Genomic DNA, 25,618 nt, shown 5'->3' with positions numbered 1-25,618 from the left:
GTTTGTACAGACAGGGATGTTTGGTGGTGAGGGAAATATATGAAAAACAAATGTTTTTGATGCTTCAATGAAGTCATTGTGCCGTAAATAAATGTAATTTAACAATGTAAAAATTTAAAAAGCTTAGATTGCTGAAATATACCATGTTCCTGACATCAATGTGTTTTTTTAAAAAAAAATTTAAGTTTCGCCAAATCGCAAAATGTTCCTATTAGAAATGATCTCTGGAAATTTCTCAGCTATAACACAAAATTTATTTTAATTCACAAAAGCAAGTCGGAACGAGAAGAAGGTAATGCGTTTAGCATTCCTGTGAAGACCCTTAAAAAAATATTATAACACGTAATGTAGTTCTCAGAGCACAAAAATAACTTTTGATTAACAGGAGTTTTTTTACGCGAAAAAATCTGTTTTTGTGGAACCGAAAAATTCATTTTACCGCAAAAACCTAAACATTTGTAGGCACAGGAGATGTGGTGTCATTTATTCATATACGCGAGTTCATACTAAATCTTGTGAATTTAATATACTGAAGACCGGATTGAGCTCACAAGAGTAGTTTTTCCCACTTGGAAGAGAAGTGTTTTTAACGGAATTAAATAAGGAGATGTACTTTGACTAAAAAATAGTGTTCTTATTAAGAAGAGAAGTGTCACTGCTAAAAGGAGAAGTGAGCCATAAGGGCCATCGTATTTTGGACTCGAAAAGACCTCAGAATGTAAACTGGTGTAAAAAGAAGGCGCCTAATTTATCTGGCAGACAAAAAAACTAGATTCTGTGGAGAAAAACACCTGGAATAAAATCTAAGAAAACACACTTTACATCAATGATAGGATACAAGTTTATATGAATTAACAAAAAAATAACCAAAAACCAAACGTTCATAATCATGCAAGCGAAATCTCAAGTTGAGCATATTCTTAGGATAGTTTTGAAATTTTTGTCTAATTTCATTCTGAAAATTCATATAGAGTATATTCTTATAAAAGGAAAGCGTATAACTTTTTTACTTAAAAAAGCCAGTAAATTGGACAAGAAATTTTCAGAAATATATTTACGACCATATGAACAGATATTTATATACAATTATTAAAATCGCCAACTATCAGTTTTGAAAGTATGTACAATATAAAAATATACAATTTTTATAAAAACCTAAATAAATATAAAAGAATAATATTTAAGCCACACTGTAGCAAATACTTTTTTAAAGAAATTATTAGATCACATGACTTTCCTATTGTCATCTTCATCGTCAGTATGTTTCTATGCTTTATGTAAGAAAGTGAGAAAAAAAATCGCGATCAAGTTTTTCATGACATGAATTTAAATAGATCCCCTACTTTCAAAGATTTTTTATAAAAATTTCCTACAGCAGTTTTATTACAAGGTCTTGTCAAATATAAATTGTCTACTTCGTATCGGCTTGCGCACCTCATTTCTTCTGCAGTAATCTAAAAAAAAATAATAGTAATTTCATTAAGTTTCCAACCCTTTTTAGGAGTGATCTGGTTCCACAAAAAAGGAAATTTAGTAAGAAAAAAATTTAAAAGCTAAAACTAGACAAAATACAGAATTCAGAAAATTATTCTCCAGTAGTTCGTCTTATTTTAAAACTTTTCAGGAGTCTTTTTAAGGAGTATCCAGTGGAAACCATACTACAAAAGATTATCCATATTTTTTACAAAGATGCGAGTGTTGTAAAGGACAGTTCTCACAGAAGACGACGCATTCTTACATGCGATTTCCACGTTAAGAACGCGTTCTCATCGTGTATCACTTCCACGCAAAAGAGAGGCTGTATTTCACATGGCGAGTCCATACCGCACACTTCTTTACACACAAATAGTTATTGTTTAAAATAAAACGTGTTTAATAGCTATCCTTCTCGGTAACTTGTGGCAAAAGAAAAAGTAGACTCGATTACCTATTCATCCGTTGTGAACTAAATTGCTTCTTAATAGTTGGCTTTTTTCCTTCAGGTGGGCGAGGCACACCATACACTGTTCTTCTTTTATCAGACCCGACTTTCGAATTGACTTCTTCATCATATTTATCAACCGTCTGCGTGCTAGCAGTTTGATGTAGGCAGTTCTTTCGATCAGTTTTAAAACTTTTTTCGTTTTCCAAAACAAACTTATCACCGTAGCGTATAAATTCTTCCAGTTTATCGTCATCAGTGATCGCATCTGAATGCAGGTCGTTATAAAGTCGGTTATCGTTTGCATCAAGCTTTGTTTTGGACGTTTTTCTGTCGTGTGATTTAATGTTGTTCGAACAATACGTGCGTTCGGATTGTTTAATCGATAGTTTATTCAACGCTTTCTTCAACCGCACCTCCTCTGCATCTAGAATAATAAATCTTTTAGATTTGTAAATAATACAAACATCAAATCAGCGAAGCGTAAAACTAAAGTCAGACATCACCCGAAGTGAGTTACACTTCCTCCAAAGTGAAGGATTCTTATAAAGCAAACAGTATTAAGTAACAATGTGGACCAAAGTGGATTATACCAACTCAAACCGCGGTTGAACTTACTTTGGGTCTCGTGTCAACCCCCTTATAGTTGGATATAGTTGCACTAAAACTTCTTACCGAAGGGTAGTTACAGAGACATGTGTTTATGTCATAAAAAACGAAGAAAAAGGTTTACCATGGCTGGTACAGTGACCGGAAGGTGGACGCGATGACAGTCTTGAACCAGGTTCTAATTAAGAAATACATTTATTTACAGCAAACCAGCACTTGAAGTCATCTGTTAATTGATATCAATTTATAGTTCTCAGTCAGTCAACAAACTACGTCTACAAACCTCTCTGTTGAAGTTGCCAATAGTGTTTTAACATATCATCCGCACCAGTATACGCGCACACCGTTGCGATGGAGTGTAGTCTTTGTTTGCTCGAGTCCGGTCGTAACTTACTAGCAGAACGTGTTCGAACAAGCGAGTCAGCAGAATGATGTCTTTGGTGGCAATTTGAACTTCTCGAATGAATTCTACTGTCGCTTGTCGAAGGTCTTGAAAAGTGGCGTTGATGTGAGGTGTTGTTCTCCAGCAGGCGGTTACTGCACGTCGATAGTGGGCGTAGTATATTGTTTTTGCCAGATGGAGGTTTGTTGTCGGAGTGACATGTATCACTATCATTATCAATAGCCGGTGTGACCACGCTTCCATCATGACTGGTTGCACGCTTTAAGTTTTGCTTCCAAGATTTTGGCCGATTAAGCGAAACAGAATTTTTCGCCGAAGAGGCAGATTGAGATCTTTTAGGAAATATCTTTTCTTCAGAAGGATATCTAAGAAAAAAAGACCCTGCTAGCTTGAAATTTTCACAATTTAAGAATTCAAATGTCGGGGGACTATGTGGGTACCAGGTAAATTTTTACTAATATAGTTAGTTATAGGACCTTTTAAAATCTTGGTCTGTGGTATGTTTTTTTTCTCAATGTTGAATAACCATTGGAAATTTAAAATATTTGACGTATTGATATATTAGCGTTTAAAATTAGTCGTGTCTGCTGTCATGGTGACTTATCGGTGGTCGGGGCAAAAATTAGCAATTTTTTTTTTTTTTTATAAATATCCTTACAACACGTAACACGTTTTTTCTCATTTCTAAGTTTACATTCCACCATTTTGGCCTGTTTTCGAGTTCCTGGCTTTTCGAATAATATCCGGCCTAAATAGGGTTAAATAAACAAATATAAGAAAAAAAATATGAGAATTTCAGGTTTTTTCGTATTAGGTAAAAATTTAGCAAAGAAGAACAAAGTAATTTTTACACTTAATTTGAGAAATTTTATTTTATTGGTTTTTCCTAGTCAATACCCTTTACTTACTGATATGAGATTTAAAAGCATTTAGCAAATGGAAATGTACTGTAAGAATGACTTAAAATGGCAATCCTTTTTTTTAGTGATGACAAGTAATCAATTTCACTGACTCAAACACTTTATTAGTTCATGCAACACGGACTCGCTAGATGCCTGCGTTTTGTCTAATTACCTTGATTTACTGGAGGGATTCGCTTCACTTGTTTCGTGTTTTGCTCGTGCTCCATATTTTGAAGGTTTCGCGCCAAGAAATATGCTAGCAGATCGGTTGTGTCTTGTGTACGTTGTTAATATTTCTTCCAATTCTGACTCGCTAAAAGAAAAATGAAGATTTTGTTTCAATGAAAGCAAACAGTCATTCACGTAGATTCTATCTATCGGAATTAAGCTGATTTTCTTCTAAATTGATGTTTGGCCAGAACTTAATAAACAGAATGCCATCATTTTTAGAGTCGAAATATTTCTTAATTCTAGACCACAACTTTAGTATTTTGATACCATCTTTAAAACGAAATTCATTCACACATGATTAAATGAAGGTGTTAGAGAAACTTTATTCAAATTTCTCTATTTTTTATATTTTATTAATATTCCATTTTTTGATATTCCAGCCAATTAAAATGTTTGCTATTAAACTCCATATAAACATCCAATGAGCATCGGGGCGTGCCCAGCCTTCACTTTACAATTATAATGTTACACCCACACACACACCTCTGACATTATCTATATTATAATGCCCGCATACGTCTGTCTGTCTGTCTGTCTGTCACGCAATGCGGTATAAAAAGGACGGGTGAACCCGTGGATATTCCACGGGCTAACGACTAGTTTTTTTAAAAACACTTTCAACAAATTTCAAAAACGATAAATATTTATTACCTGGACACAGCCAAGAACATTTGAAATGAATTTTCATCAATAACAAACGTTGCACCCTGCGTGTCACTGTGGTTGTCTTCATTCGCACTTAGAAGTTGAGTTTCCTAAATATCAGCGAACAAATGAGATATTGGTTTATAAAAACTTTCCTGCGGTGTTTTTTTTAAAGAAATACCGTAAATGACAGATTAAGCGCCCCGTGCCCAAGAACCGCCCTGGTCGAATAAGCGCCCAAGGGTTAGGGAAATATTTGTAAATAAGCGCCCCAGCTCTAATAAGCCCCTGGGCGCCTAATCCTTTATTTACGGTATGCCACGATTTTCTGAAACAGAAAGCTGTTTATAATATCTTCTCAAAGAAAAACACGAATAGTTAATTTAGCGCAATTTTTTTGAATATTATTTTACCCAAAAAAGCAGAACAAAAATAAGAGAACTAGCAATGTTTGTCATTAAAAAAAAAAAAAAAAGATAAATCTACGGCAGATAATAATTATCTCAAGACATTAACTTTGTGTTTTACAAATCTTGCAAAGAAAGTCTTTCAAATACACATTTCTCTGCGTAGTCTCTAAAACCATGGAAAAGTTTGTTTTGTACGAATTCAGCAAATTCGCGGGTACCCAAGGTATCTACAACCAAATGGTCAAAATGAGACAAAGGCAGCTTTTCTGTCCCTTCTCAAACATAGCAAAAGGGTCAAATGGTCACTACCCTACAAGTGGCAGGCTTCAAAGTGGTTAACTACTTTCGCACATACGTAAGCTTGGTAGAGAGTGTTTAAAATTTGCTAGTGGTATTCAATGAAATAATCCACGTAGCGGCCCACGAAGGCGTCACAAAGTTCAGGAAAATGGACGGGTTGACGTCAGCAACAATTAGCACGTTTTAAGAAAATAGGTTTAACTAAATAACCTAAGATTCTAAGTCGGTTGTGAACATTAACAAGTGAAATTTGACAAGTTCAAAATGCGCGGCTCTAATACGAAAACAACCAATATATTCATTTGTGGTGATAAACTTCAAACTTAGCCGTCTTGTTTCAATACATTCTGACCATGATTGTGGCGATGAACACGAGATTTCTGTATACCAGGAGTAATGTTCTTTTTATTTGGGATTTTTAATCCCACCAATTCTGTTTCTCACAATATTCTCATCTCGCTGGCAATACGTCTTTTTTCACGGTAACCGAAACGTAAGTAGCTACTAATATGTATGTTTTATTGGTAATTTTCGGAATTAAGTAGTAATTCCTTTATACGACATTGTTTTCTCCCCGAATGTTCTATGGTCAGTATTTCATCTTCCCACAAAATGGACAATCTGCAGACCAGATATATCACAATAGAAACAATTAATATCTTCGTATGGAATGTGTTAGTTAAATTCTTAGTTATTACACGGAAGTTGCTAAGCAACGAAAGTGGCTGATTTTGACTGGTTAGAATGTCTCCGTTGTATTTTAGTATCGGGTTATTGAGATGCAATTTTCATAGCTTTTGTGATTAAATAGAATATATGGAGCTGAAACCTTATTAAATGTTTCTTGGTTACAGAGAATAATCGCAAAGCCCATAAAGATTTGTTTATTTACATTACATTTTATAGTCGTAATAAAGGTATGTCTACATTAGCAGGAAATACTTTAGTCTAAATTATTTTTTTTTTGAATAGAAAAGCTCGCATGCTGTGCTAAGCGTAAAAACAATGCATTCACTAAATTGTGCAAGTCACGGTAGTGCATTGAAACTCTTTACAACTTCCTGAAACAATACAAAAATTCACAATTGCACGTAACTATGACAACTTCATCAAGACCGCCTGCATTCATGTTAATACAGTAAGTAAAAAAATACTCTATTGATAACGAAATTTTACCAAAAAACTCTCTAATGTAAAAATTACGGATGTTGTTTTTAATCAAGCCCAACTTGTCTCAGTGTGTCAGACATGAAACCAACATTTTATTATGACTGAATGCTATTAAAAGATTAAAGATTTATAAACAAATGATCTTGCGGTAATAAAGTCAGTACGAATATTAAGCAGCTTGAAGGAGGAGGAAGACACAAGAAAGTTGGCTACTAAGATGAAAAACGCTGGTTGGATATGTTTAACGATCGGTTGTGCTATATGCACGCTATTCCTCGTCTTAAGCATTGCTTCCACTAACTGGGTAGTGATAACCGACCAAAACATACGTGGTCAAACGTACAAATCACATAGAGGTTTATGGAGGAGTTGTGACAATATAAATGGATGCATTCCTTTAAGAGATGAACTAGCATTCGATGGAAAAGTCTTAAAACAAAAATTTAAGTTTAGCGAGTATTACGCTCAGGTTAGAGCGGCCATGATAACAGCATGCCTACTGTCGTTCGGCACCATTGTTTTGTCGTTCGTCACCGTTTTGCTGTCGTCATTATGTGAGGGGTATCCCATGAAATGGAGCGGCTATGTAATCACCATCCTGCAGGCTTTCGTCGCATTTTTATCCATCATTGGATTGGTTGTTTATACCGTGCAGCATCACAAGAACGATACTGCCCATGTTTTTATGGAGAAAAAACTTTATCGAATCCCCATTACCGAGAGTAAATGGCGTTATAGTCGAGGCTACATTTACGGGTGGATCAGTGTGTTGTTGAGTTTGGGGTTGGCGCTAACCGCCCTGTGGTTGCAGCACAAGACTGCCGCGAATAAGAAAAAAAAGGATGATCTTCAACACAGATTAATTCAGGAGTTCTGAAACTAATATTTTAATACCGAATCCATTTTGTACATTGTTTTGTATATTTTAGTGTTTTTTGTATGTAACGTGATAAAAAAGTTTCTATATAGTTTAAAGAAACAAGACAAAAACAAACAAAAAACAGAGATATTTATTATATCTAGCTTGAAAACTTCACATTTAGCATGCATACATAATTTACAAAAAAATTTCGTTTAATAACCCGTCTACCATAAAATGTGATGTCCACGAAAATCGTAGGGACGAAGTCCCCCTGACAGGGGGCGTTATGTGCGCGACACGAGAGAGAAGGAACGTGATTTTTGAACGGTGGGTTGCTTTTCGTCGTGTTGGTGAGGGGAATATCAAATTAAAATTTAAGGTATGAAGAATCCGCAATACTATTTACCTCCTTAAAAGTTGTTCTAAACAGTAGATGAACAAGAGAATAAAAAAGTTTTCCGAGGATATCCAGCTATCAAGTACGCTAGATTGAATCAAAAAGTTAATTAAGGTCATGGTCGCGCTGAAAACTAGGAAGTCTAACATTCAAGGTTTTAGCGTAGACAATCTTTAAAAAGATGTCTTTCCACAAAACAACAAAATGTTTGCTTTGATGGTCAAGCAAGTAGATAACAAAAGTGTTAATTTTTTGGCAGCAGAAATCACCAATTATATATTGAAATACCTGTAATTAAATGCGAGACAAGAATGACAATTTTTTAGTTTGTTTGTCGGTGTATGTCAAATTCTCTTCACAAATCATTTTAATCATGAATCGTGTTGAATGTAAGCGGGGCTAGTTAATTGAAATAATTAAAATTCAAAGAAAAAATGACACAACGACATTTAAGGGTATGTTCACACAAAGCTGATATTTTTGTATTTTAACACATTGTTGAAATGTGACTAAGAACGACCTTGGAGGAAAGGAACGACTGAACGGGCAGCAGTTATTGGCTAAATCACGCGGAGAAAAGTAAGAGCTTTGACTTTGTGGGTTTAAAAGGGTTGCGCGCAGCTTTACTTCCGACCCTTTTTCTCCAATCTCTTAGAGTAATTCATTACTTTATGCTAATCGGAAAACTTTTGGACTTTTCCAACGGGTAAGGACTTGTATATCATATATAAACACTCATATTATGTCCGCAGCAAACTTGCATTGTACCGAAAAACGTACAAAAAAGCAACGGCCGGAATTTGTATTGAATTTTTTACGGGTCCCGAAGTAATCCTTAAGTATTCTTTAATTCCATCCAGGATTTACGATGATGGCAGTTCAACTTAAAAATATCAGAGGGATTATCTCAGTTTATATTAAAAAAAATATTTTAAGGAGCTAAAAAAATCAGTATTCTCACCCTGGTATAAACTCTTACAAAGTCATTCAGTTGTCTGGCAAGTGTCTTTTTCCTAGAAAAAAATAAAGATTTTAGTACAACTTACCAGCCCGGTGTGCACTAAACGGTGGTAATTTTTGCAGCACGAAATAAAAGGTGGAAAACATTGAACAGAATATAAAAATTTGGCATGTATCAGTCATACAATCCAGTATAACTAATACGCTTCTTATTTTAAGAACATATAAAATTTAAAAAAATTGATTGAAAATTAAAACCTGTTTTCTGCTTGTCTAAAAAAACATTTCGAAATTTCTCTGAAATAAATGAAACTTCGTATATCACTTTTAAACTGGTTTCAAATTCCACCATATTTGTTTATTTTGTCTCACATGCCGGCTTTTTCTCCAATATTTAAAAGTTTGTTATGTTCTGTCAAATATTTTCCCGACACTTTCTTTGCGTTCAAATAATTACACACATCTTCATCTTTAAACAGATTGAATTTTTAGTTTTAAGTGAGATTTAGATAGTTTTGGGGTTACATTTTTTTTTCTGGTTTAGCAAAAACAGAAAAAAATCGCGGAGAGATTCAGGAATTTGCAGGGGATTTAAATTCAGAAAAATTCTTATAAATAAAGTATATCCAATATTAGAGTATAAATTAGATCTGTAATAATTAGAAAGTTATATATATATATATTCATCAAAACAAACGTTTTACCTTTCCAAGATAGGCAAATTTTTATGGGGAACAACAATATTTATCGGGTTACTCAAGTTTACTGCTGCCTTCAACAAAAACCTGTGAATCAGATCCTAAAACAAATATAATAAAAGCTGAATAGATAAATTTAGGAACTAAAATAAATCTTTCCACTTTTGTGTCATGTTTCAAATGTAAACTTACGATTTGTTGTTCTTGTTTCTCAACTTCACCAATTGATATTTGACTAAACATGACGTCATGACTTGAACTACAATAAATGATAAAAAAACAACACTACGGGTGAGAGCACGATAGGTAAACTTGAGAAAATCTTATCAGTCTAATATACGAGAAGGGAAAGCTTATTCTCGAAATAACTCCAAAACAACTTTATCGAAAGAAATTTGTTAAGAACAAGTAGAAAAACATGTCACCTTATTTCTTGAAGAAGTCTGTGTTGAACGCGTTGTAGATAAACAGCAAATGCCTCCCGAGCTTGAAATTTACTGCGATAAAACAACAACGGGAAATAAAAACTCAGAGTAAAAGAGTTACGTCGAAATGCATTCTAGCTATAACGGATTCACGTTACAATAAATTTACGCTACGAATTTGCGTTGCAACGCATTTACGTAACGTTGGATTTGCTTTAAACATCTTTAATTAATACACATTTATATCACGACAGGTTTGCGTTACCACCGGTTCGCGTAACATATAATTTAAGTTACAACAAATCCGCGTTGCAATGCAATTACATTACGACGGGTTCTCGTTACAAAACATTTACGTTACTACAGATTTTCGTTACGACATATTTACGTTATCACCGGTTAGCGTTACAACAAATTTACGTTATGACGAACTTACGTCACGCGCGAAATTTAATCTCCGCAAAACGTATTCCCCTAAATTACTACAACTTACTCCAAGTGTTGTCCTTTACTTATTAGATCTTTCACATCAATAGTTTCATAATTTTTTGTCCTTTTCGTAATTAAACCACGCTCATAATTCTGCAACGGCGGATCTTGCAATTGTCCTTGCACCAAGGAAGCTTTTGGTACAGATATTTCATCTGCAAGGAATATAAAGTAAAAGTTTTAAGAGAACTGAATAATTCGATTTGTCAAAAAAGAGATTTTTCGACGATTACCTTGACTGGGAGCTGCTGCATGGTCAAACGTACTCTGAAATTTAAAAAAAAGAGTTCTAAAATACAGGTGATACATGACTCCTCACATACAAGCGAATTTCAGTTCAGTTGAAAAACCTTGTGAGCTTTTTTTCTTTCACGTTTGAAGTTTTTCTTTTTGAAATTGAAGTCTATGGAAATCAACTTCCTGTCTGAGAGAAAAGATGCTCGGAATAAAATGGCTGCAGTAAACAGAATACCTTTCACCATGAAATTTATAAATAACTGTTTTAATAAACAGTATTATTTATTCTCAGTTATAAGTTCACCTGTCTCTTTACTTCTTTAGAAACATCACCTAACATCACCTAACTATGTTATTTTAATAACTGCTTTTAGTGAACTGGGTGTGCAGAATAGCATTCAAATTATATCTGCTCTGGTCACTCACCCGAAAAACAGCATTGTATAAAGGGGATATCAAAAACCATATACTCATCTAAATTGTACCACTGCTAACATGCAAGGCAACAGTCAAATATTGACCCGTCTGTAACAAACGACAGAAAAACTTACCCATGAAGAAAGTTTTCTCATGTATTGAACATAACGATGTTGAAACATCTGGCCATGAACTGAATTCTAAATAAAACATAATGCGTATAAAATCTCTTTTTATGCCGGTCCTGCTCGCCATTCACTAGTTCGTTCACTCGTTCACTTGCACCTTCTTTGCATCTTCTCTGTTCTTCTCAATTGTGAGACTGACCCACATTCAGTACTCCATAGTCCCTTCTTTGTTTTGATCAAAATTAACCCTACCTCATTAGCTTCAGAAAGAACTGCTTTATCAATAGAAGTAAAATTTCTAAAACGAGAAGAAACATAAAATTAAAATTGGATCAAAATTATAAAAAATATTTTCTTGCATAACAGGCGATCTAAGATTGACTGATGTTAAAGTGGCTACGAAACTATTCAATAACCTCAATCCCGGCGATTTCTAAAGAATGGTATGTAATGAACGAACAACTCAAAAGGTCAAAGTGCAAAAAATTATACACACTTTAAACCCACATAAACGTCTAGACAACCTGTTTATGAATAATTAATTTTTTATGATGAATTTGCTACTTTTTTAATTTTTGTTTTCTAAAAAAAAAAATTTTCCTTAGTATTCTTTTTGACGGTAAAATAAACTACAGTATTAAATATATTAAATATCTGTAAATCGAAAGTTTGTTTTGACGAGGAAACAAAGACAACACAAGGAGCTGTATTTGTTTAAAAAAGCTATGTTACTGCATTTAAGAAAGTAATCAATACATCTAAAATATTTAAAGTCATTGTTGATGCTAAAACTGGTTTTACAATAAACTTAAATGTGTCTATGCAAAATTTCGAAGGATATCTAGCAAGTTCAAAAGGTTTAAAGTTTTTTTTATTAGAAAGTTTGAGTTAAAAGCAAGTACTTATATCGAATAAATCACGGATATCCAATATATGTGGGGAACTTTACTGTCATTTTATTTTATATTTGGGTGCCCAATAATATATCTAAGATGATTTAAGTTGTTGTTTTTGTCCTCAGTGATCATAAATTCTTTCATGTCATTAGCTTGATTTTCGTGTAAGTCACTAAAGTCGAAAACCAACAGTCGTTTCGTTGCCCCTTTAAAGACGGTTATGCTTATAAATGTTTTTTTATTGTAATGTTGTACTAACCTTGCTCTGGCTATATACATCGCAGACTGTGGTCTTTGAGAAGAATTCCAACTAAAACGAAAACAAATAGAAACGATTTATTTTTACTGAATGAAAACTTTTAAGTCACATAGCAAATAAAAAAAAAAAAAAATTAATTAATAAAAAATTGCGCCACTGATATTAACACTATACATACTCACAGTTCCGGATATAATTTTGTATGTATCACTTTGTTGAAGGTAGTTTGATGCTCTTGAAGGGAGCTACATTATAAAATAAAAGAGATTGTAATACTATAACAATTGTAAAACATTTTATGCAAAACTTTTCTTGGCAAAATAAACTAATCCACAAACGTGTGCACAATTTTTTGGTCATTTCTCGAAATGGAAAAACAGCTAGAGTTTTGCTTTGGCAGATGTGTCGGGTGGATGAGGAGGCTTGAAATTGTTTCTACGATGTTCGCATTGGGAAACAATTAACGCAACGGCTCGCGAAGGTCTAGGAAATCAAGAAATAAGCCATGCTGACGTCAGCAGGAATTATCACAGTTTAAGGTATTGGATCACACCAAATTGGGCTAATATTAAAAGGCCGCAAATCATTGCTTGTGGGGTTTATTGTAAATTAAGCATTTATTCTAAGCATTTATGATTGCAGATGATACTCGCCACATACCCATACAGCTCCCACGATTCTGCAGATGGGTAAACACGTATAAAATTTCCTCTTCTTTTGTACTCTTCTTTCGTTTCACGAAGAACTCGACGCTCTTCATTACTTAAGCCATCGTTAATCTTATTGATAGATTTTGTGGCTAGCGATTTCAAATCTGCATTGCTGTAGGAACCAGAAGACAGTCTCTATCAAGATAAAAAAATAACAGATTTTTGTCATCCGTGATAAGTTCATTACTCAAAAAGATATAGTAACAAATATAGTAGTCTAATAACATGGAAAGTCGAAGTAAGACAAGGAACAAAGAGAATGTATTACAGAAAACTACGAAAGAATAATATATAGATATAATATAGATAAAATAAAATGTTACTGACAATGAATGACAGAAAGGCATGTCGTAATTAAGCACATAATCCCATCTAATAGTTCATTTTGCGTCTTTAATGTTATTCTGGCAGCGGAGAATATGTGGTGTTATTCAGTCATAATAAGGCGAATAATATTATCCGTTAGTTTTTTTTTCCAAAATATATAATTTAATACATTATCATAACATTCATTTAAATACAAAACAATGCAATGTTAAACCCGGGGCATAAGACAATAGGACTGTAAACCCAGGGGAGGGGGCGTTCTGGTGAAAATATTTACAGGGTTACTCCAGAGTCAGAATTTCGTAATTTATGGGAGATTTTAGGAGAATTTCGGAGGTTTTTGGGTCAACTATGAGAAGAAACACTAAAAACATGTAAACACCATCCTATTAAAACGATTTTGCTAATATTTTAAGAAGGTAAAAGTAATCAAACTTGTTTGTTTTAATGTTAGCGAAACTGTTAATTCCGAATTGTAGTAATATGTCACATTTTGTAAAATAAGTTCCTATTTGAAAAAAATAATGCATGTCACCATGAACATTTTTAGGAGGAATCAATATTATTAGTCTAAATTTTAAGTTTTTAGGAGATTTTAAGAGATGTGGTCACCCTGTATTTACGGTAGCCCCTTACCTGCTTCCTCTTAGCTTCTGCAATTAATTTTGGAGGTTTTTTCATTGTTGGGTCGTCTGCAACAATTCCTAAATATATTAAAGAAATGAAAAAATATTAAAAAAATACTGGTTTCCAAAAAATTTTAAATTTTTACTTGTTCCATCTACCTAACACATACATATTATTATGTAAGAATAACATTTATAAGAAAAATAAAATTTATATGCATAGCTATTTAAGATCAGATAGGAAAAATATTTTAAGCATATGTATACTAGACATATTGCTCAAACTTGACAATTCTGATATATATATATGTTTCATGTGATATTTATATTAAACACAGTATTTTCTTTCCTTATACACAATAAGACTTAAACTTGGTATTCACCTTTAGTTTTGTCACTGATCAAAACATGACTATTTCATCATCTATGAATATATATCTGATTAGGCAGTTTTTAAAGTTTCACTACCAAGCATGCTATAAATTTTGTTGATTTTCGATATTTGTAATTTAAAAATAGAAGCGAAGAAGTGGTACCTGTCAGGTTGAATAAATCGCTTATTAAATTTGACTTGATCTTTAAATCGAGTGGTGAATCACTGGTGATAAATAGAAAATTTTTGTGTTATTTTTATCGCATAATTGCAAGAAACGATTTATTACAAGATATACTTTAAAAAAATTGTTGATAAACAATACAGTAGTTTAAAAAAATGCTAGGAAAATCGAAAGTGTGTCGACAATCTGACAAGGTGTAAAATGCTATAAGCCTTTCTTGCTTTTTCCTGACCCAATTCTCCATGATGAAAAGCAGAAAAGTAAAACAGTCCAATCAATCCACCTCAAAACATTAAAAAAACACTTGATTGTAACATTGTTTCACAATTTGTTCACTGAAGGTTAAACTTTTTCTAGTAAACGTGACAAGAGAACAGATAATTGGTGAAAATTCCTTGATGTTTCATATAAAGGATGTATCATTTAAATAAAACAAAATGTGAAAGTCTAACCATGCCAGTGAAGGTGATAAGTTTACTTCAAGTAGCCAAGGTTTCAGATTTTCATCCAACAAAATGTCAAACCCAAACAGCTCTGTTAATGAGAGAAAACGAAAAAATATATATTACTTGCATCGAAATTATAAAAATCTTTTGCTCATCGGATCGATAGCACAGTCGGTAGAGCAATCGTCCGGCAATCGACAGATTATGGATTCAAGTCACACTTGATCCATCATCTTTGCAACACTTGCAAATGTGCAGGATTATTTATACCAATATATCTCACATATTCACTGTTGATCCTATAATACTCCTTATGTTTTTATTGTTTGCCCTTATTTTGTTGTTGTTAGAGGGGATAAAATAACAAGAGATAATTTGAAATAAGGAGTTTTTGTATTTGGTTAGAAACGAAAGAATAGCTTAAGAATGTCTTAAGATGGCAATTTTTTTCGGGGGGGATACCAGACTGCAAAAGAAAATTTGCATCAAGGCTGAATTCTGCAATCTCCGCTATATTACAGTACTACAAACTATTTTAATTTAGCATCCTTTTTTCGTGGGGGAGAGGAGGGAGGGGTACGTCTAAGTCTGCTAAACCAGAAACCAGCTTGACCTATCATTGCAAGAATATTCAAAAATTATTTTACCAAAGCAATTTCCACGATGAGGAACAAACATTTTGCAAGCCGTTGCTATTGCCATCTCACCAGAGATGATAGTTTTGATGATTACATCCTCTATTCGTTGCAGCAAAACTAGATCAAACAATAATATTGCTTACACCAATAAAAACATTAAAAGCCAATGAAATGGCAAAAGAATCTTGAAATAAGCACGCAGGTAGATTTTATGTAATGAAGGATTAAATAAGTTTTCGTATCAAAAAATTGTCTTGAAAATTTAAAACTTTTCAAAATTAATTAAAAGTTTATATTAATAAAACCCGTATACAAAAACATAATATTTTTTATCGACTTCATTTTGATGGGCGAATGCTTGTGAAATTTTAAAAACATGCAAATTTTTCCATAGGCTAACAACTAGTAAGGGTATAATGTCTTAGGTGTGTTATTGATAATAAATCTTTGAACACTCTTATTCAGGTGTCTGGAAATCTGAGTTTTTAACAATAGACCTTAGCTTGATACCTGAAATCTCGCTTACATTACATTCCAAGCCTTCTATTTACGACAAAATATTAACTTGAGAGGTATACGATTACACCTACCTCCTGTATCTTTTCCTAATTCTTTTAGACATCTAAGCATAGCACTGAAACTCCATTTGCTGCCATAATCTTCTATCTCAGGATCTTCACATCTAATGTTAAAACAACATTGGTTTACTTCCCATTTTTTTTTTATTGTGTTAAAAGTATGTTACATTTTGACTTTGTAGAACTAAACTTTTAATCAAGACTGTATCCGAAATACTAAAAGACTGTAATTAACAGTAGCACCTGATATAATCATCACTCGTTTTATTTACACTGTAATTCGTTAGATGCATCCACTGATTATGTAGGTTGTTGCTATCTTTTTCATATTTTACAGTGGAAAACCTGAAAAAGAAGAAATAAATTGTTATTAATATATCGCAACTATGAATTAGCCTTTTGTTGGTCAGATTAATGTTCTGACTTTTGAGTCTGCATGCGCAAAAAGGGAACTATTACCTTGCCAATCCTTCTTCGTAAATATAAACACGAAGTGGGTCATAAGAAGTCACTGCAACATATATACGACAATCAAATTTGAAACCTAAAGGAAAGAAATTGGATAACAACATTTTTTTGTCTAAAAAGGAATATTTGATGCATGTATTTATTTTGGCAAATTACAGATTTTAAAGTGTGGATTCAGAAAAAACTGTTGCCGTACAATGCAACTTGCCTGGCTGCTTTGTACACAGTTCGGCATTTATATAAAAAAATGCTGAGTTACAACATGAATTAAAAACACCAGAATTTACTTCGAAAAAAGGTAGCTAATCAAAAACTACAAAATTTTTAAACTTAAATTCATGTAAAAATTTAATTTAGGTGACAAAATTAAAAATTGCCCAGAAATAGTAGTTTACCATTAATAAGTAGAGGATTGTGAATGTATTTACAAACCAAGACAGTCTCATCTAAAGGTATTTGATTAGTCTAGGAAAAAAGTGGATATGTTATTATTTTTTCTACGGTTTCTGCAGAATTAAGAAATTTTCAATACCACCTACATGATTTATAAGATATATCCCTCTTCCTCTTGATGAAGCACATGGTTTTACAATCCAAGGACCACGATCTTTCAGAAATGCAGCTTTACACATAAATCAAAACCAAAGATCATATAAACTTAATTAGTGATAATTGTTCTCTGTTGTTGATGTTGAAACCCAAGTGTTTTTAAATCGTAACAAAAAAAATTACAACTAATGGAGCAGAAATCTATTATTGGTTTAGGCCATACTTAAACAATTATTCATCCAAAAAATAAAGCAAACAAACAAAACAAAAATAATCTGCCAATTGACCAACCCTGCAACAGTTAGAAAATGGAAACTAAAAATTAATAAGAATGTCCTTACAGATATCAAAATACAAAGCTCACCATAGAAATCGTTTAATTCGGATGGGAATACAAAACTTTGTGGTACAAAATCAAAATGCCGAAGACCCTAAAGAACAATAACGTGTTACGAAACTTTATTGTTTTATCTCAGCCACTAAAAGTAAAATTATAAACAAATAAAACCTTGGTGTGTTGCATCCGTTGTATATTTTTGTAAAGTCTATCCTTTCTTGTTAGCTCATAAGACCTGGAAAATAGTTGGAGAAATAAGAATGTTTACGTTATAATTGTTTTAAATCATATTTACTCAGTTTTGCAAGCAACAACAGTGTTAAACAGAAGCGAATTGAAATAAAAAAGAAACTGTACCTTGGAAAATGGTTTACTTTCTGAAACTCTGTCAATGCTCGCAATGTGTATGGCTTTAGATGTGATCCAGTCCACATAACATTGAAGTGCATGCTATTAGGATGCATCTACAATAATTGTGACAATACAATAAAAAGCAACACAGAGTTTTATGCCAAAAAAATCAAAGATTATACCTCTCTAAAGCCGTGTGATGCAAATATATTTCTTACAAGTTTACTTTCAGTTTTGACAAACTTGTAACCAAGACGGTATTTCTCTAAATTAGATAAATTTTATAAGATTGTTAAAATGAACAAATAAGCATATAATGTTTATAGTAAAAAATAAACAAAAAATGTATTTTATAAACTAAGCCATTCTTACTTATCATTTCCATGCAATCTTCTGGTGTTCCAAGTAAAACACAGGTAGCAGAAAAATTTACCATCGGTTTTCTGTTTTTTCCTGGGTACCATCGTAGTATGGAGTATCTGGTAACAAATAATTTTATGCAAAGTAAACAAAATGTAGAGTTGAATCAAATGTAAATCCAGATGCTGAACAACAGGAACAAGAAGCACAGTAGCCAGGAGACGCAACATAATTTTTCTTAGCGCTAGTTAAGCGATATAGTAAAGGTTGGAAAAATTACACTGGGTCTCAAACGATTTTTCTGCATTCCAAATACTCACCACGCTTTTTCGATTGGTTAATTCTATTGTTCTTTACTCACGCAGTCAAAATCAGGAAATCTTTTTTTTTGAGCGGGCATGGCCTTACTCACCCAAACAAATATAATTGAATCTTGTATTATTTAAGAGGGTACAAAGTAACCACGACGACTTTATGCTTATTGGCTCATTGTAATACAGGGTTTGCTATGAGGTGGATTTGAATTTTAGGAATTTGCTTTGACATTTGTTTCCGTTTAAGCTTTGGTTTGAGAGAAACTGAATTTGATATCCTCAAAAAAAGCTTAGTTAACTAGGCTAGATGCCCAGGGGTTTTACCAATTTTCACAAAAGGCATATAATATAAGAAAAACTGTTTGCAACCTGAACATTATATAACAAGTAAGAAAACTTTATATGGCTTAGAGTATGAAATCCATGAGATTTTTTTTCTGTGGCTTCCTTGATATATTGTAAAGAAGTTTGGCAGCAAATTAGCTGCAAAATATTTTTCGATTTTCAGTAGTAACAAGAAAATTGGCCGTGAGTTTAAAATACTGAACGTCAAAACTCTTTATACCAAACAAATTTGTTATTTTTTAATCTTTCCAGTAAAGAATTTCCCTTAAAATAATCAAAATGATTGTGTTCTAATCGGTTTAAAATGTACAACAACAAAAATTTTGCTGCCTTCCAACTCCACTCACGCAAATCTGCCTTTACACAACGTTATGCTTAAGCTTTAGTAGAATTTACTAAATACAAATTAAAAAAATTATAAACGCCTTAGAGATTGCTTTTTTCTTTACCACTCCTAAGCTGACTCATCATCTCTAATAATAAACATTACATTTTATAGTGGCACTAGTATCATCTACATTTTCAAACATTAGAAAGAAAAAAAATAATATTTTGAGGATCAAGCTTTAAAAACAAATAGAGTATAAAACTAAATTATTTCAACAACAAAGTAAATAAAAAAAAGTTAAAAATTGTGGCTTATAGTTTTAAAAAGTGCTTTGTACTTGGTAAAATACATGCTGATTTGAACATTTTCATTGTCCTTCTTTAATTTATAATAGAAGTGAAAATATCTTTGACATATCACAGGTACCATTTTAATTTGTGAATAATCTATGAGATATGACTTGTAAAATTGGATGAATATTATAGGCTTACATTTGTTTAAGCTTAATATGGTTAACAGGTCGATCTTTGGAACTGTGGGGTCAAATACCACAGTTGGCAACCCCCCATTATTGTGAACCTCCCTATTTTAAGAGTATCCCCCCTCCCTCCCACCCCTATTATTTGGAGGTCAAGCTATTATCTTCATCCTGTAACGAATATGTAACGCAAACACCCTCTTATATTTAAAGACACAAGAAAGCACTTTTGTTGTTGTTGTTGTTAAAAGAATATATGGAACCAATCAAAAGCAATGTTAAATAGTTACAACTAATCGATAGTGAGGAAAAGTTCCAGCAAATGAAATTGCACTCTTGCTAATTCCATTTGTCTACTTTGTCTGCTTTTCATAGCCACTAAATATGACTAAAAATACATGGTATTTTTAGAACTTTGAACTAGAACTCTAAGGTTGCCAATTTTGAAAAATTGCTGCAGGCTTAATTTACTGAGTTGATCAAATCTTTTCACAATTGTCAACTTCAAATCATTTTTTAATAGGTTTTAACAAGCGGAAACATAAATTTAGATATATTAAACTAAAACAATACAAAAAACAATGCAAACTAAAACAATACAAAAAATTAACAATTTCTGTTTCAAGGCTAAATTAAATGATCAGTTACCCTGGAATATATAGCAACCCTTTTTACTGGAAAATTTTTAACCCCCTATTTTTGCAAAATTTCAGAATTTTTTTTAAGTTTATATTGAACAGATGGTGAATAATAGAGGCTTGTATTTTAGAAATGTGTACCAATTAATATGATTGATACTTTTTAAAAGTCTAACCTAAATTTTACATTATTGTAAAGAACTATGTATAGAATGTTCAAATTAAAAACATTTCCAACAAAGTGCAGGAATTAAATAAATTACATATGTTCCCAAATAATTAGTAACTGATTGTATATAAAAGGAAAATGCCTAGTTTTATTTTCGCAAACCAGGAGATTTTTACAAAAGTGATTAAAAATCACAAAAAATATGTGATATAAGACATTTAAGATCCCTGATTATACAACATGTTCAAATGCAAAATGCTAATAACAATTGATTAAACTTGCTTTTGTAAAACCTTCGTTTCATCACTTATTTTTAAAAACATGTCTACAAAATAAGTGTATGCGCAAGGATTCCTATTTCATTATCTCTAACAATTATAGAAATAAAAATCACAGAAACGTGCATTTTCAGTGGAAATTACTTCACAAACCATAAGACTGTGAAAATTGTAGAAAAACCCTGGGTCTTACAGCAATACCTTGGGACTGGACAAGTCAGTATTGGGCTCAAAAAAGGTGTTGTATGAAGTTATGTGTTTGAGCATAATCGATTTAAAAAAAGCTGTGTTTGGGCATGGCAAATTAGGAAATAACTCCTATTCTTTTAGGGGATTTTAACATCAACCTCTTCAACTGTGACCTGTTGAGAAATTTTTAAATAAAACTTCCTCTTTCTCCTTGCTTCCTCACATCACTTTTCCTACTACAATAACTAACTCCTCCAGTACTCTTATAGATAATATATTCTCTAACGCATCTGACCTTGACACCATGTCTGGTAATATCTATACTACAATCTCTGACCACTTGTCTCAATTCGTTATATTTAACAAAAAACAGTGTATTCTCCTTCTAATGTTAAGATTAGTGTCTGAGATTGGAAAAATTTTGATCGTGACATTCTTATTACGATCTGGAAACAAACTCTTAAAATAAGTTCTGGCAATGTAGGCTTCTCTTTCGACAAATTCTTCAACAGGGTTGAAGGCCTCCTGGATTAGTATGCACCTACAAAAATACTGACTAAGCGTCAACACAAACGTGATATAAATCCTTGGATCACTAAAGGTATTATTAAGTCTATTCAACAACGTGATCATTTTTATAAATCCTTTATAAAGGCTAAAGATCCTTTAATTAAATCTGCTCTCAATAAACGTTATAAGCAGCATAGAAACTTAATTGTAACCTTGTCCAGGCGGAGAAGAAAAATATTTTATGCAACCTATTTCAGTGATAACCTGGGCAATATTCACAAGGTGTGGCAAGGCATCAATTCTATCATATCTACTAAAAAGTTTAAATCTTCTTTTCCTACCTGTCTCAATCTTCATAATACTAATGTCACTGATCCTTCTGTAATCTCTAATTTCTTCAATGGTTATTTCTCTTCTATTGCTGATACCATACAATCTAAAATTCCTTTTTCTTCAAACCACTTCTCTAATTTCATTCAAAACAGAAATTCTAATTCGATTTTTCTCTCGCCAACTGACACTGATGAATTAGCCTCATGCATTGCCTGGTTAAATTGCCATAAAGCATCTGGTCCTTAAATTATTCCTAGTCAATTATTGGCTCTTCTCAAATCTGAATTTGCCAAGCCACTTTCAATTCGGATCAATCTTTCTTTCTCTTCTGGTGTATTTCCATCCCAATTAAAAATTGCCAAGGTTATTCCTGTATTTACAAAATGATCCAAATTGACTGAACAAATTACAGACCGATCTCTTTGCTAACTAATATTGATAAAGTTTTTGAAAGACTGATCTACAAACATGTAGCAGTTTTTGTCACAACATGATATTTTGTACTCTCAACAGTTTGGATTCAGGCAAAAACACTCCACAGCACATGCTCTTAAAAACATGCTCGAAATATTATGAACACACTTGATAATAGTAAGTATGCCTGTGGTGTTTTTATTGACCTCGAGAAGGCTTTTGACACTGTTGACCACGAAATCTTCTTAAAAAACTGTTCCACTATGGTATCTGTGGCATTCCTCTTAATCTTTTTCGCTCCTATCTGTCTGGTAGGCAATTTGTATCAATTGATTCAGTGACAGATTTATTAGACATGGTGTCCGCAAGGATCCATACTAGGTCCCCTTTTGTTTCTCATTTATATAAATGACCTTTATTGTGCTATCAAATATTCATTGCTTTATCATTTTGCTGAAGATACCAACTTAATATGTTTTAACAAGTCCTTAAAGTCCCTTTCAAAAGAATCAACATGAATCTGAAATTTCTTTCTCCATGGCTTAACCCCAACAAAATCTCTTTGAATGCAAGTAAAACTGAATATATCCTTTTTAAGCACAAGCTTAAACTTATAAACTATGACTTGAAAATCTTCATCAACAATGGCAAAAAACTCTTCCCCAGTAACTGTGTTAAGATTCTATACATTTTACTAGATTTTGACCTGAGTTGGAAATCTCAGATCAATGAGGTTGCCATCAAACTTAAGAGGACTAATGGAGCTATAGTGAAACTTGGACATTTTGTTCCACAATATGTCCTTAAATCTATCTACCATGCTATTTTTGGTAGTCACATACGTTACTGCAATGAAATTTGGAGCCAACCAGGTCATCACTTCATTGACCATATTTACTGTCTTCAATGTTGCACAGTGACACTTATCACATTTGAACAGCAACAATCCCATTCCACCCCTCTTTTCTTTAACCTTGGCATTTTAAAATTTCCCGATTTGGTTCATATGAAAAATGTAACTTTTCTTTACAATCTACTTCATGAGAATCTTCCTTGGGCAATTCTCTATACTTTCAATGTTGATGACTTTTTCATTCTCATTAGACTGTGGATTTACTCTTGGTCTGATAAATCCCCCCCCCCACTGTGTCCACCCCCCACTGTGACTTAATTAGTCTCTCACCCCACCCAAGCTAAAATATATGTCGACCCAGTTATTCTTCTCATTGTACAGCTAAGTATTAGCATAATCAGTACAAATGATATTATTGTTTTACGCACATTTATATATAGAATGTATAAAATTTATTTTTTGTTTGGTTTGTTTTATTTGTTAAAGGTGACCAATATCTTGTTATAGCCTCTGGCTAATAATGTTGGACTCCTTGACAGTGTTAGCCCTATTTGAAATATTTGCTATTTAACCTAATCCTAACCAACAATGTAAAGCTATACTGCTGAATAAATAATTCGGTCTTCTATCTTCTAACTCCCCTTACAAGCAGTTATTTGAGGATCGTGTTAAAGTTCATACCTTTTTTCGTGTTCATAGGCCTGAATAACAGAGCTGTGATCACCCTCTTCTTCTTCAACTTCGTTTTCCACTTCAACCTTTTGTAGTGACGAGTAGCTGTGACTTCTTCTCAGCATATCTCTTATTGCAATACGAATTTAACTATGGTAAGAATACAAGATGTTTTAGAAGTGTCTAGTGCAAATAATCCACTAAATATAAAATTTTCTGGATTATGCAATGGTATAACCATAATCCACATATGTTCCATTTTAATACTCAAAAAGTTTGATTTTAACACTTCTTACATGTACATTTAATCTTTCTAAAGTATTAGTTTTTTTAAAACATAAATTTCAATCTTAATTCAATGAGTATTTCTTAGAAGCTTAAAGCAGAGCTGGTCAGGCAGCAACAAGATTTATATTGTAACCCCCATCAATAAAATAATATACACCTTCAGGCATGATTTCATCATTCTTAACCGTAATGTGTATTCATATCAAGACATTAAATATAGAAATGTTGTAGTAAAATTTGGCATGTAAATGTACTTTAATATATATATATTTTATTAAAATTAAAATGTAAAAGCTTTTCGGCTTACGCCATCATCAGTACATAAAATGTACTGATTTTTATGTACTGATGATGGCGTAAGCCGAAAAGCTTTTACATTTTATTTTTAATAAAATATATATATTAAAATAAATATAGAAATATTTTATCAGAATTAAGAAAAACTGAGAAAAAGCGATCTTTGATTTCAACAAGCCAAACTAGAAGATTTTGAAATAGCACTAAAAACTATTGCTGATCAAAGTTTGCAAAACTTGCAAAACACATCAGTATTTTTTTAAAAAAACAGTGGGTGGGTTTTTATGTATACAGTTATGTCACAATATTTTTTAGGGAGTTTCATTTGTGTCTCATACTACACCACATAGCTAAGATCTAAAAGACACAGAAGAGCTTTCACATCTGTAAGTTGTGGCGTAAAGTTGATAACTTAACTACTGACCTGATTTATCACCCTTAAGCAATTTAATTGCTTAGGAATCTGGTTAGAAATGGTTACCATAATTCATAAATTCTTACAACGAGTATCCGATTTTTAGTAAAAAGATAATTAGCTTTCCGAAAATTTAAGTTGCGGTTTATGGGTAAGGAAAATACGACAGGTAGTAAAACACAAAACTTCGAAATGACAGAACAAACAAAATAACTGTCTAGGATCCAAAACAGCTGTTCTTGCCAGAATAATTATTCCGCAACAACTTAAAATAAATTCTGCCAAAGCATCAATGCATTTTTTCTATGTAATTCTGCCCTTTTATTCGTTCCAGAGAAAAGTGTTTGTTAAGAGCGTTGTGAGCCCTATAAAAAGGTTCCACTGCAGTAGATCATTCTATGCACCTGTATTCTATTTTACTTTTAGCATTACAAAAAACTGTGTATAATTTCAATGACAAAACAATTTCTATAGCATAAACAGCTCAAATTTTTGAAATACTAGAGAATCTGTCTAAAGCAGCGTTTACATTATCAGATTTTGAGTGCCAAAATTTGTCTAGAGAGTTTTCATATCAATTATTTATAGCTGTTTTACTAATAGAAGATTTTGATAAATCCTTGCCTCATTTCTACTTTGTCACAAAGGCGGGTGATTGCATTTGCGTTCTTAATCCTTTTTTGTACATTTTTACATTCTTTCCCTTTTAAAAGTCTATGAAATTTTTTGACAATTTAATTTCTTGAAAGATATTTCTCCTCTTGTGCTTTTGAAATCATACTAATTTTCAA

General features: G+C 32.6%; 1 protein-coding gene across 1 annotated transcript; it reads right to left on the bottom strand.

The window, feature by feature from the left end:
• Positions 1-1,027: 1,027 nt before the first annotated feature.
• Positions 1,028-24,273, bottom strand: LOC130657659 (tubulin polyglutamylase TTLL5-like). The gene is made up of 32 exons (XM_057460665.1): positions 23,837-24,273; positions 18,319-18,425; positions 18,129-18,211; positions 17,953-18,059; positions 17,767-17,830; positions 17,623-17,689; positions 17,249-17,331; positions 17,105-17,174; positions 16,701-16,785; positions 16,485-16,586; positions 16,254-16,345; positions 15,673-15,780; positions 15,032-15,113; positions 14,559-14,620; positions 14,033-14,100; positions 13,020-13,204; positions 12,542-12,604; positions 12,360-12,410; positions 11,457-11,502; positions 11,211-11,276; positions 10,656-10,689; positions 10,427-10,577; positions 9,934-10,005; positions 9,701-9,767; positions 9,515-9,609; positions 8,812-8,863; positions 4,718-4,821; positions 4,008-4,148; positions 2,814-3,298; positions 2,655-2,708; positions 1,928-2,348; positions 1,028-1,454 (listed from the first exon to the last, which is right to left on the bottom strand). The coding sequence occupies exons 1-32, from the start codon at positions 23,950-23,952 to the stop codon at positions 1,436-1,438; spliced, it is 3,402 nt and encodes a 1,133-aa protein (XP_057316648.1). The 5' UTR covers positions 23,953-24,273; the 3' UTR covers positions 1,028-1,435.
• Between the last annotated feature and the right edge of the window lie 1,345 nt (positions 24,274-25,618).

Source organism: Hydractinia symbiolongicarpus, chromosome 9 (genome assembly GCF_029227915.1).
Source record: "Hydractinia symbiolongicarpus strain clone_291-10 chromosome 9, HSymV2.1, whole genome shotgun sequence".
Classification (NCBI taxonomy): Eukaryota; Metazoa; Cnidaria; class Hydrozoa; order Anthoathecata; family Hydractiniidae; genus Hydractinia; species Hydractinia symbiolongicarpus.
The sequence above is the reverse complement of the archived record's forward strand: the minus strand, read 5'-3'. Positions and strand labels throughout refer to the sequence as shown.

Bases quoted from the DNA above. Each gene is read 5' to 3' on its own strand.
- LOC130657659 (XM_057460665.1), bottom strand. From the start codon at position 23,952: ATGCTGAGAAGAAGTCACAGCTACTCGTCACTACAAAAGGTTGAAGTG. The intron at 16,587-16,700 runs GTAATAGTTCCC...CTTCTTTTTCAG, and splicing joins TACGAAGAAGGATTGGCAAG to GTTTTCCACTGTAAAATATG. The intron at 14,101-14,558 runs GTACCACTTCTT...TAATATATTTAG, and splicing joins CGATTTATTCAACCTGACAG to GAATTGTTGCAGACGACCCA.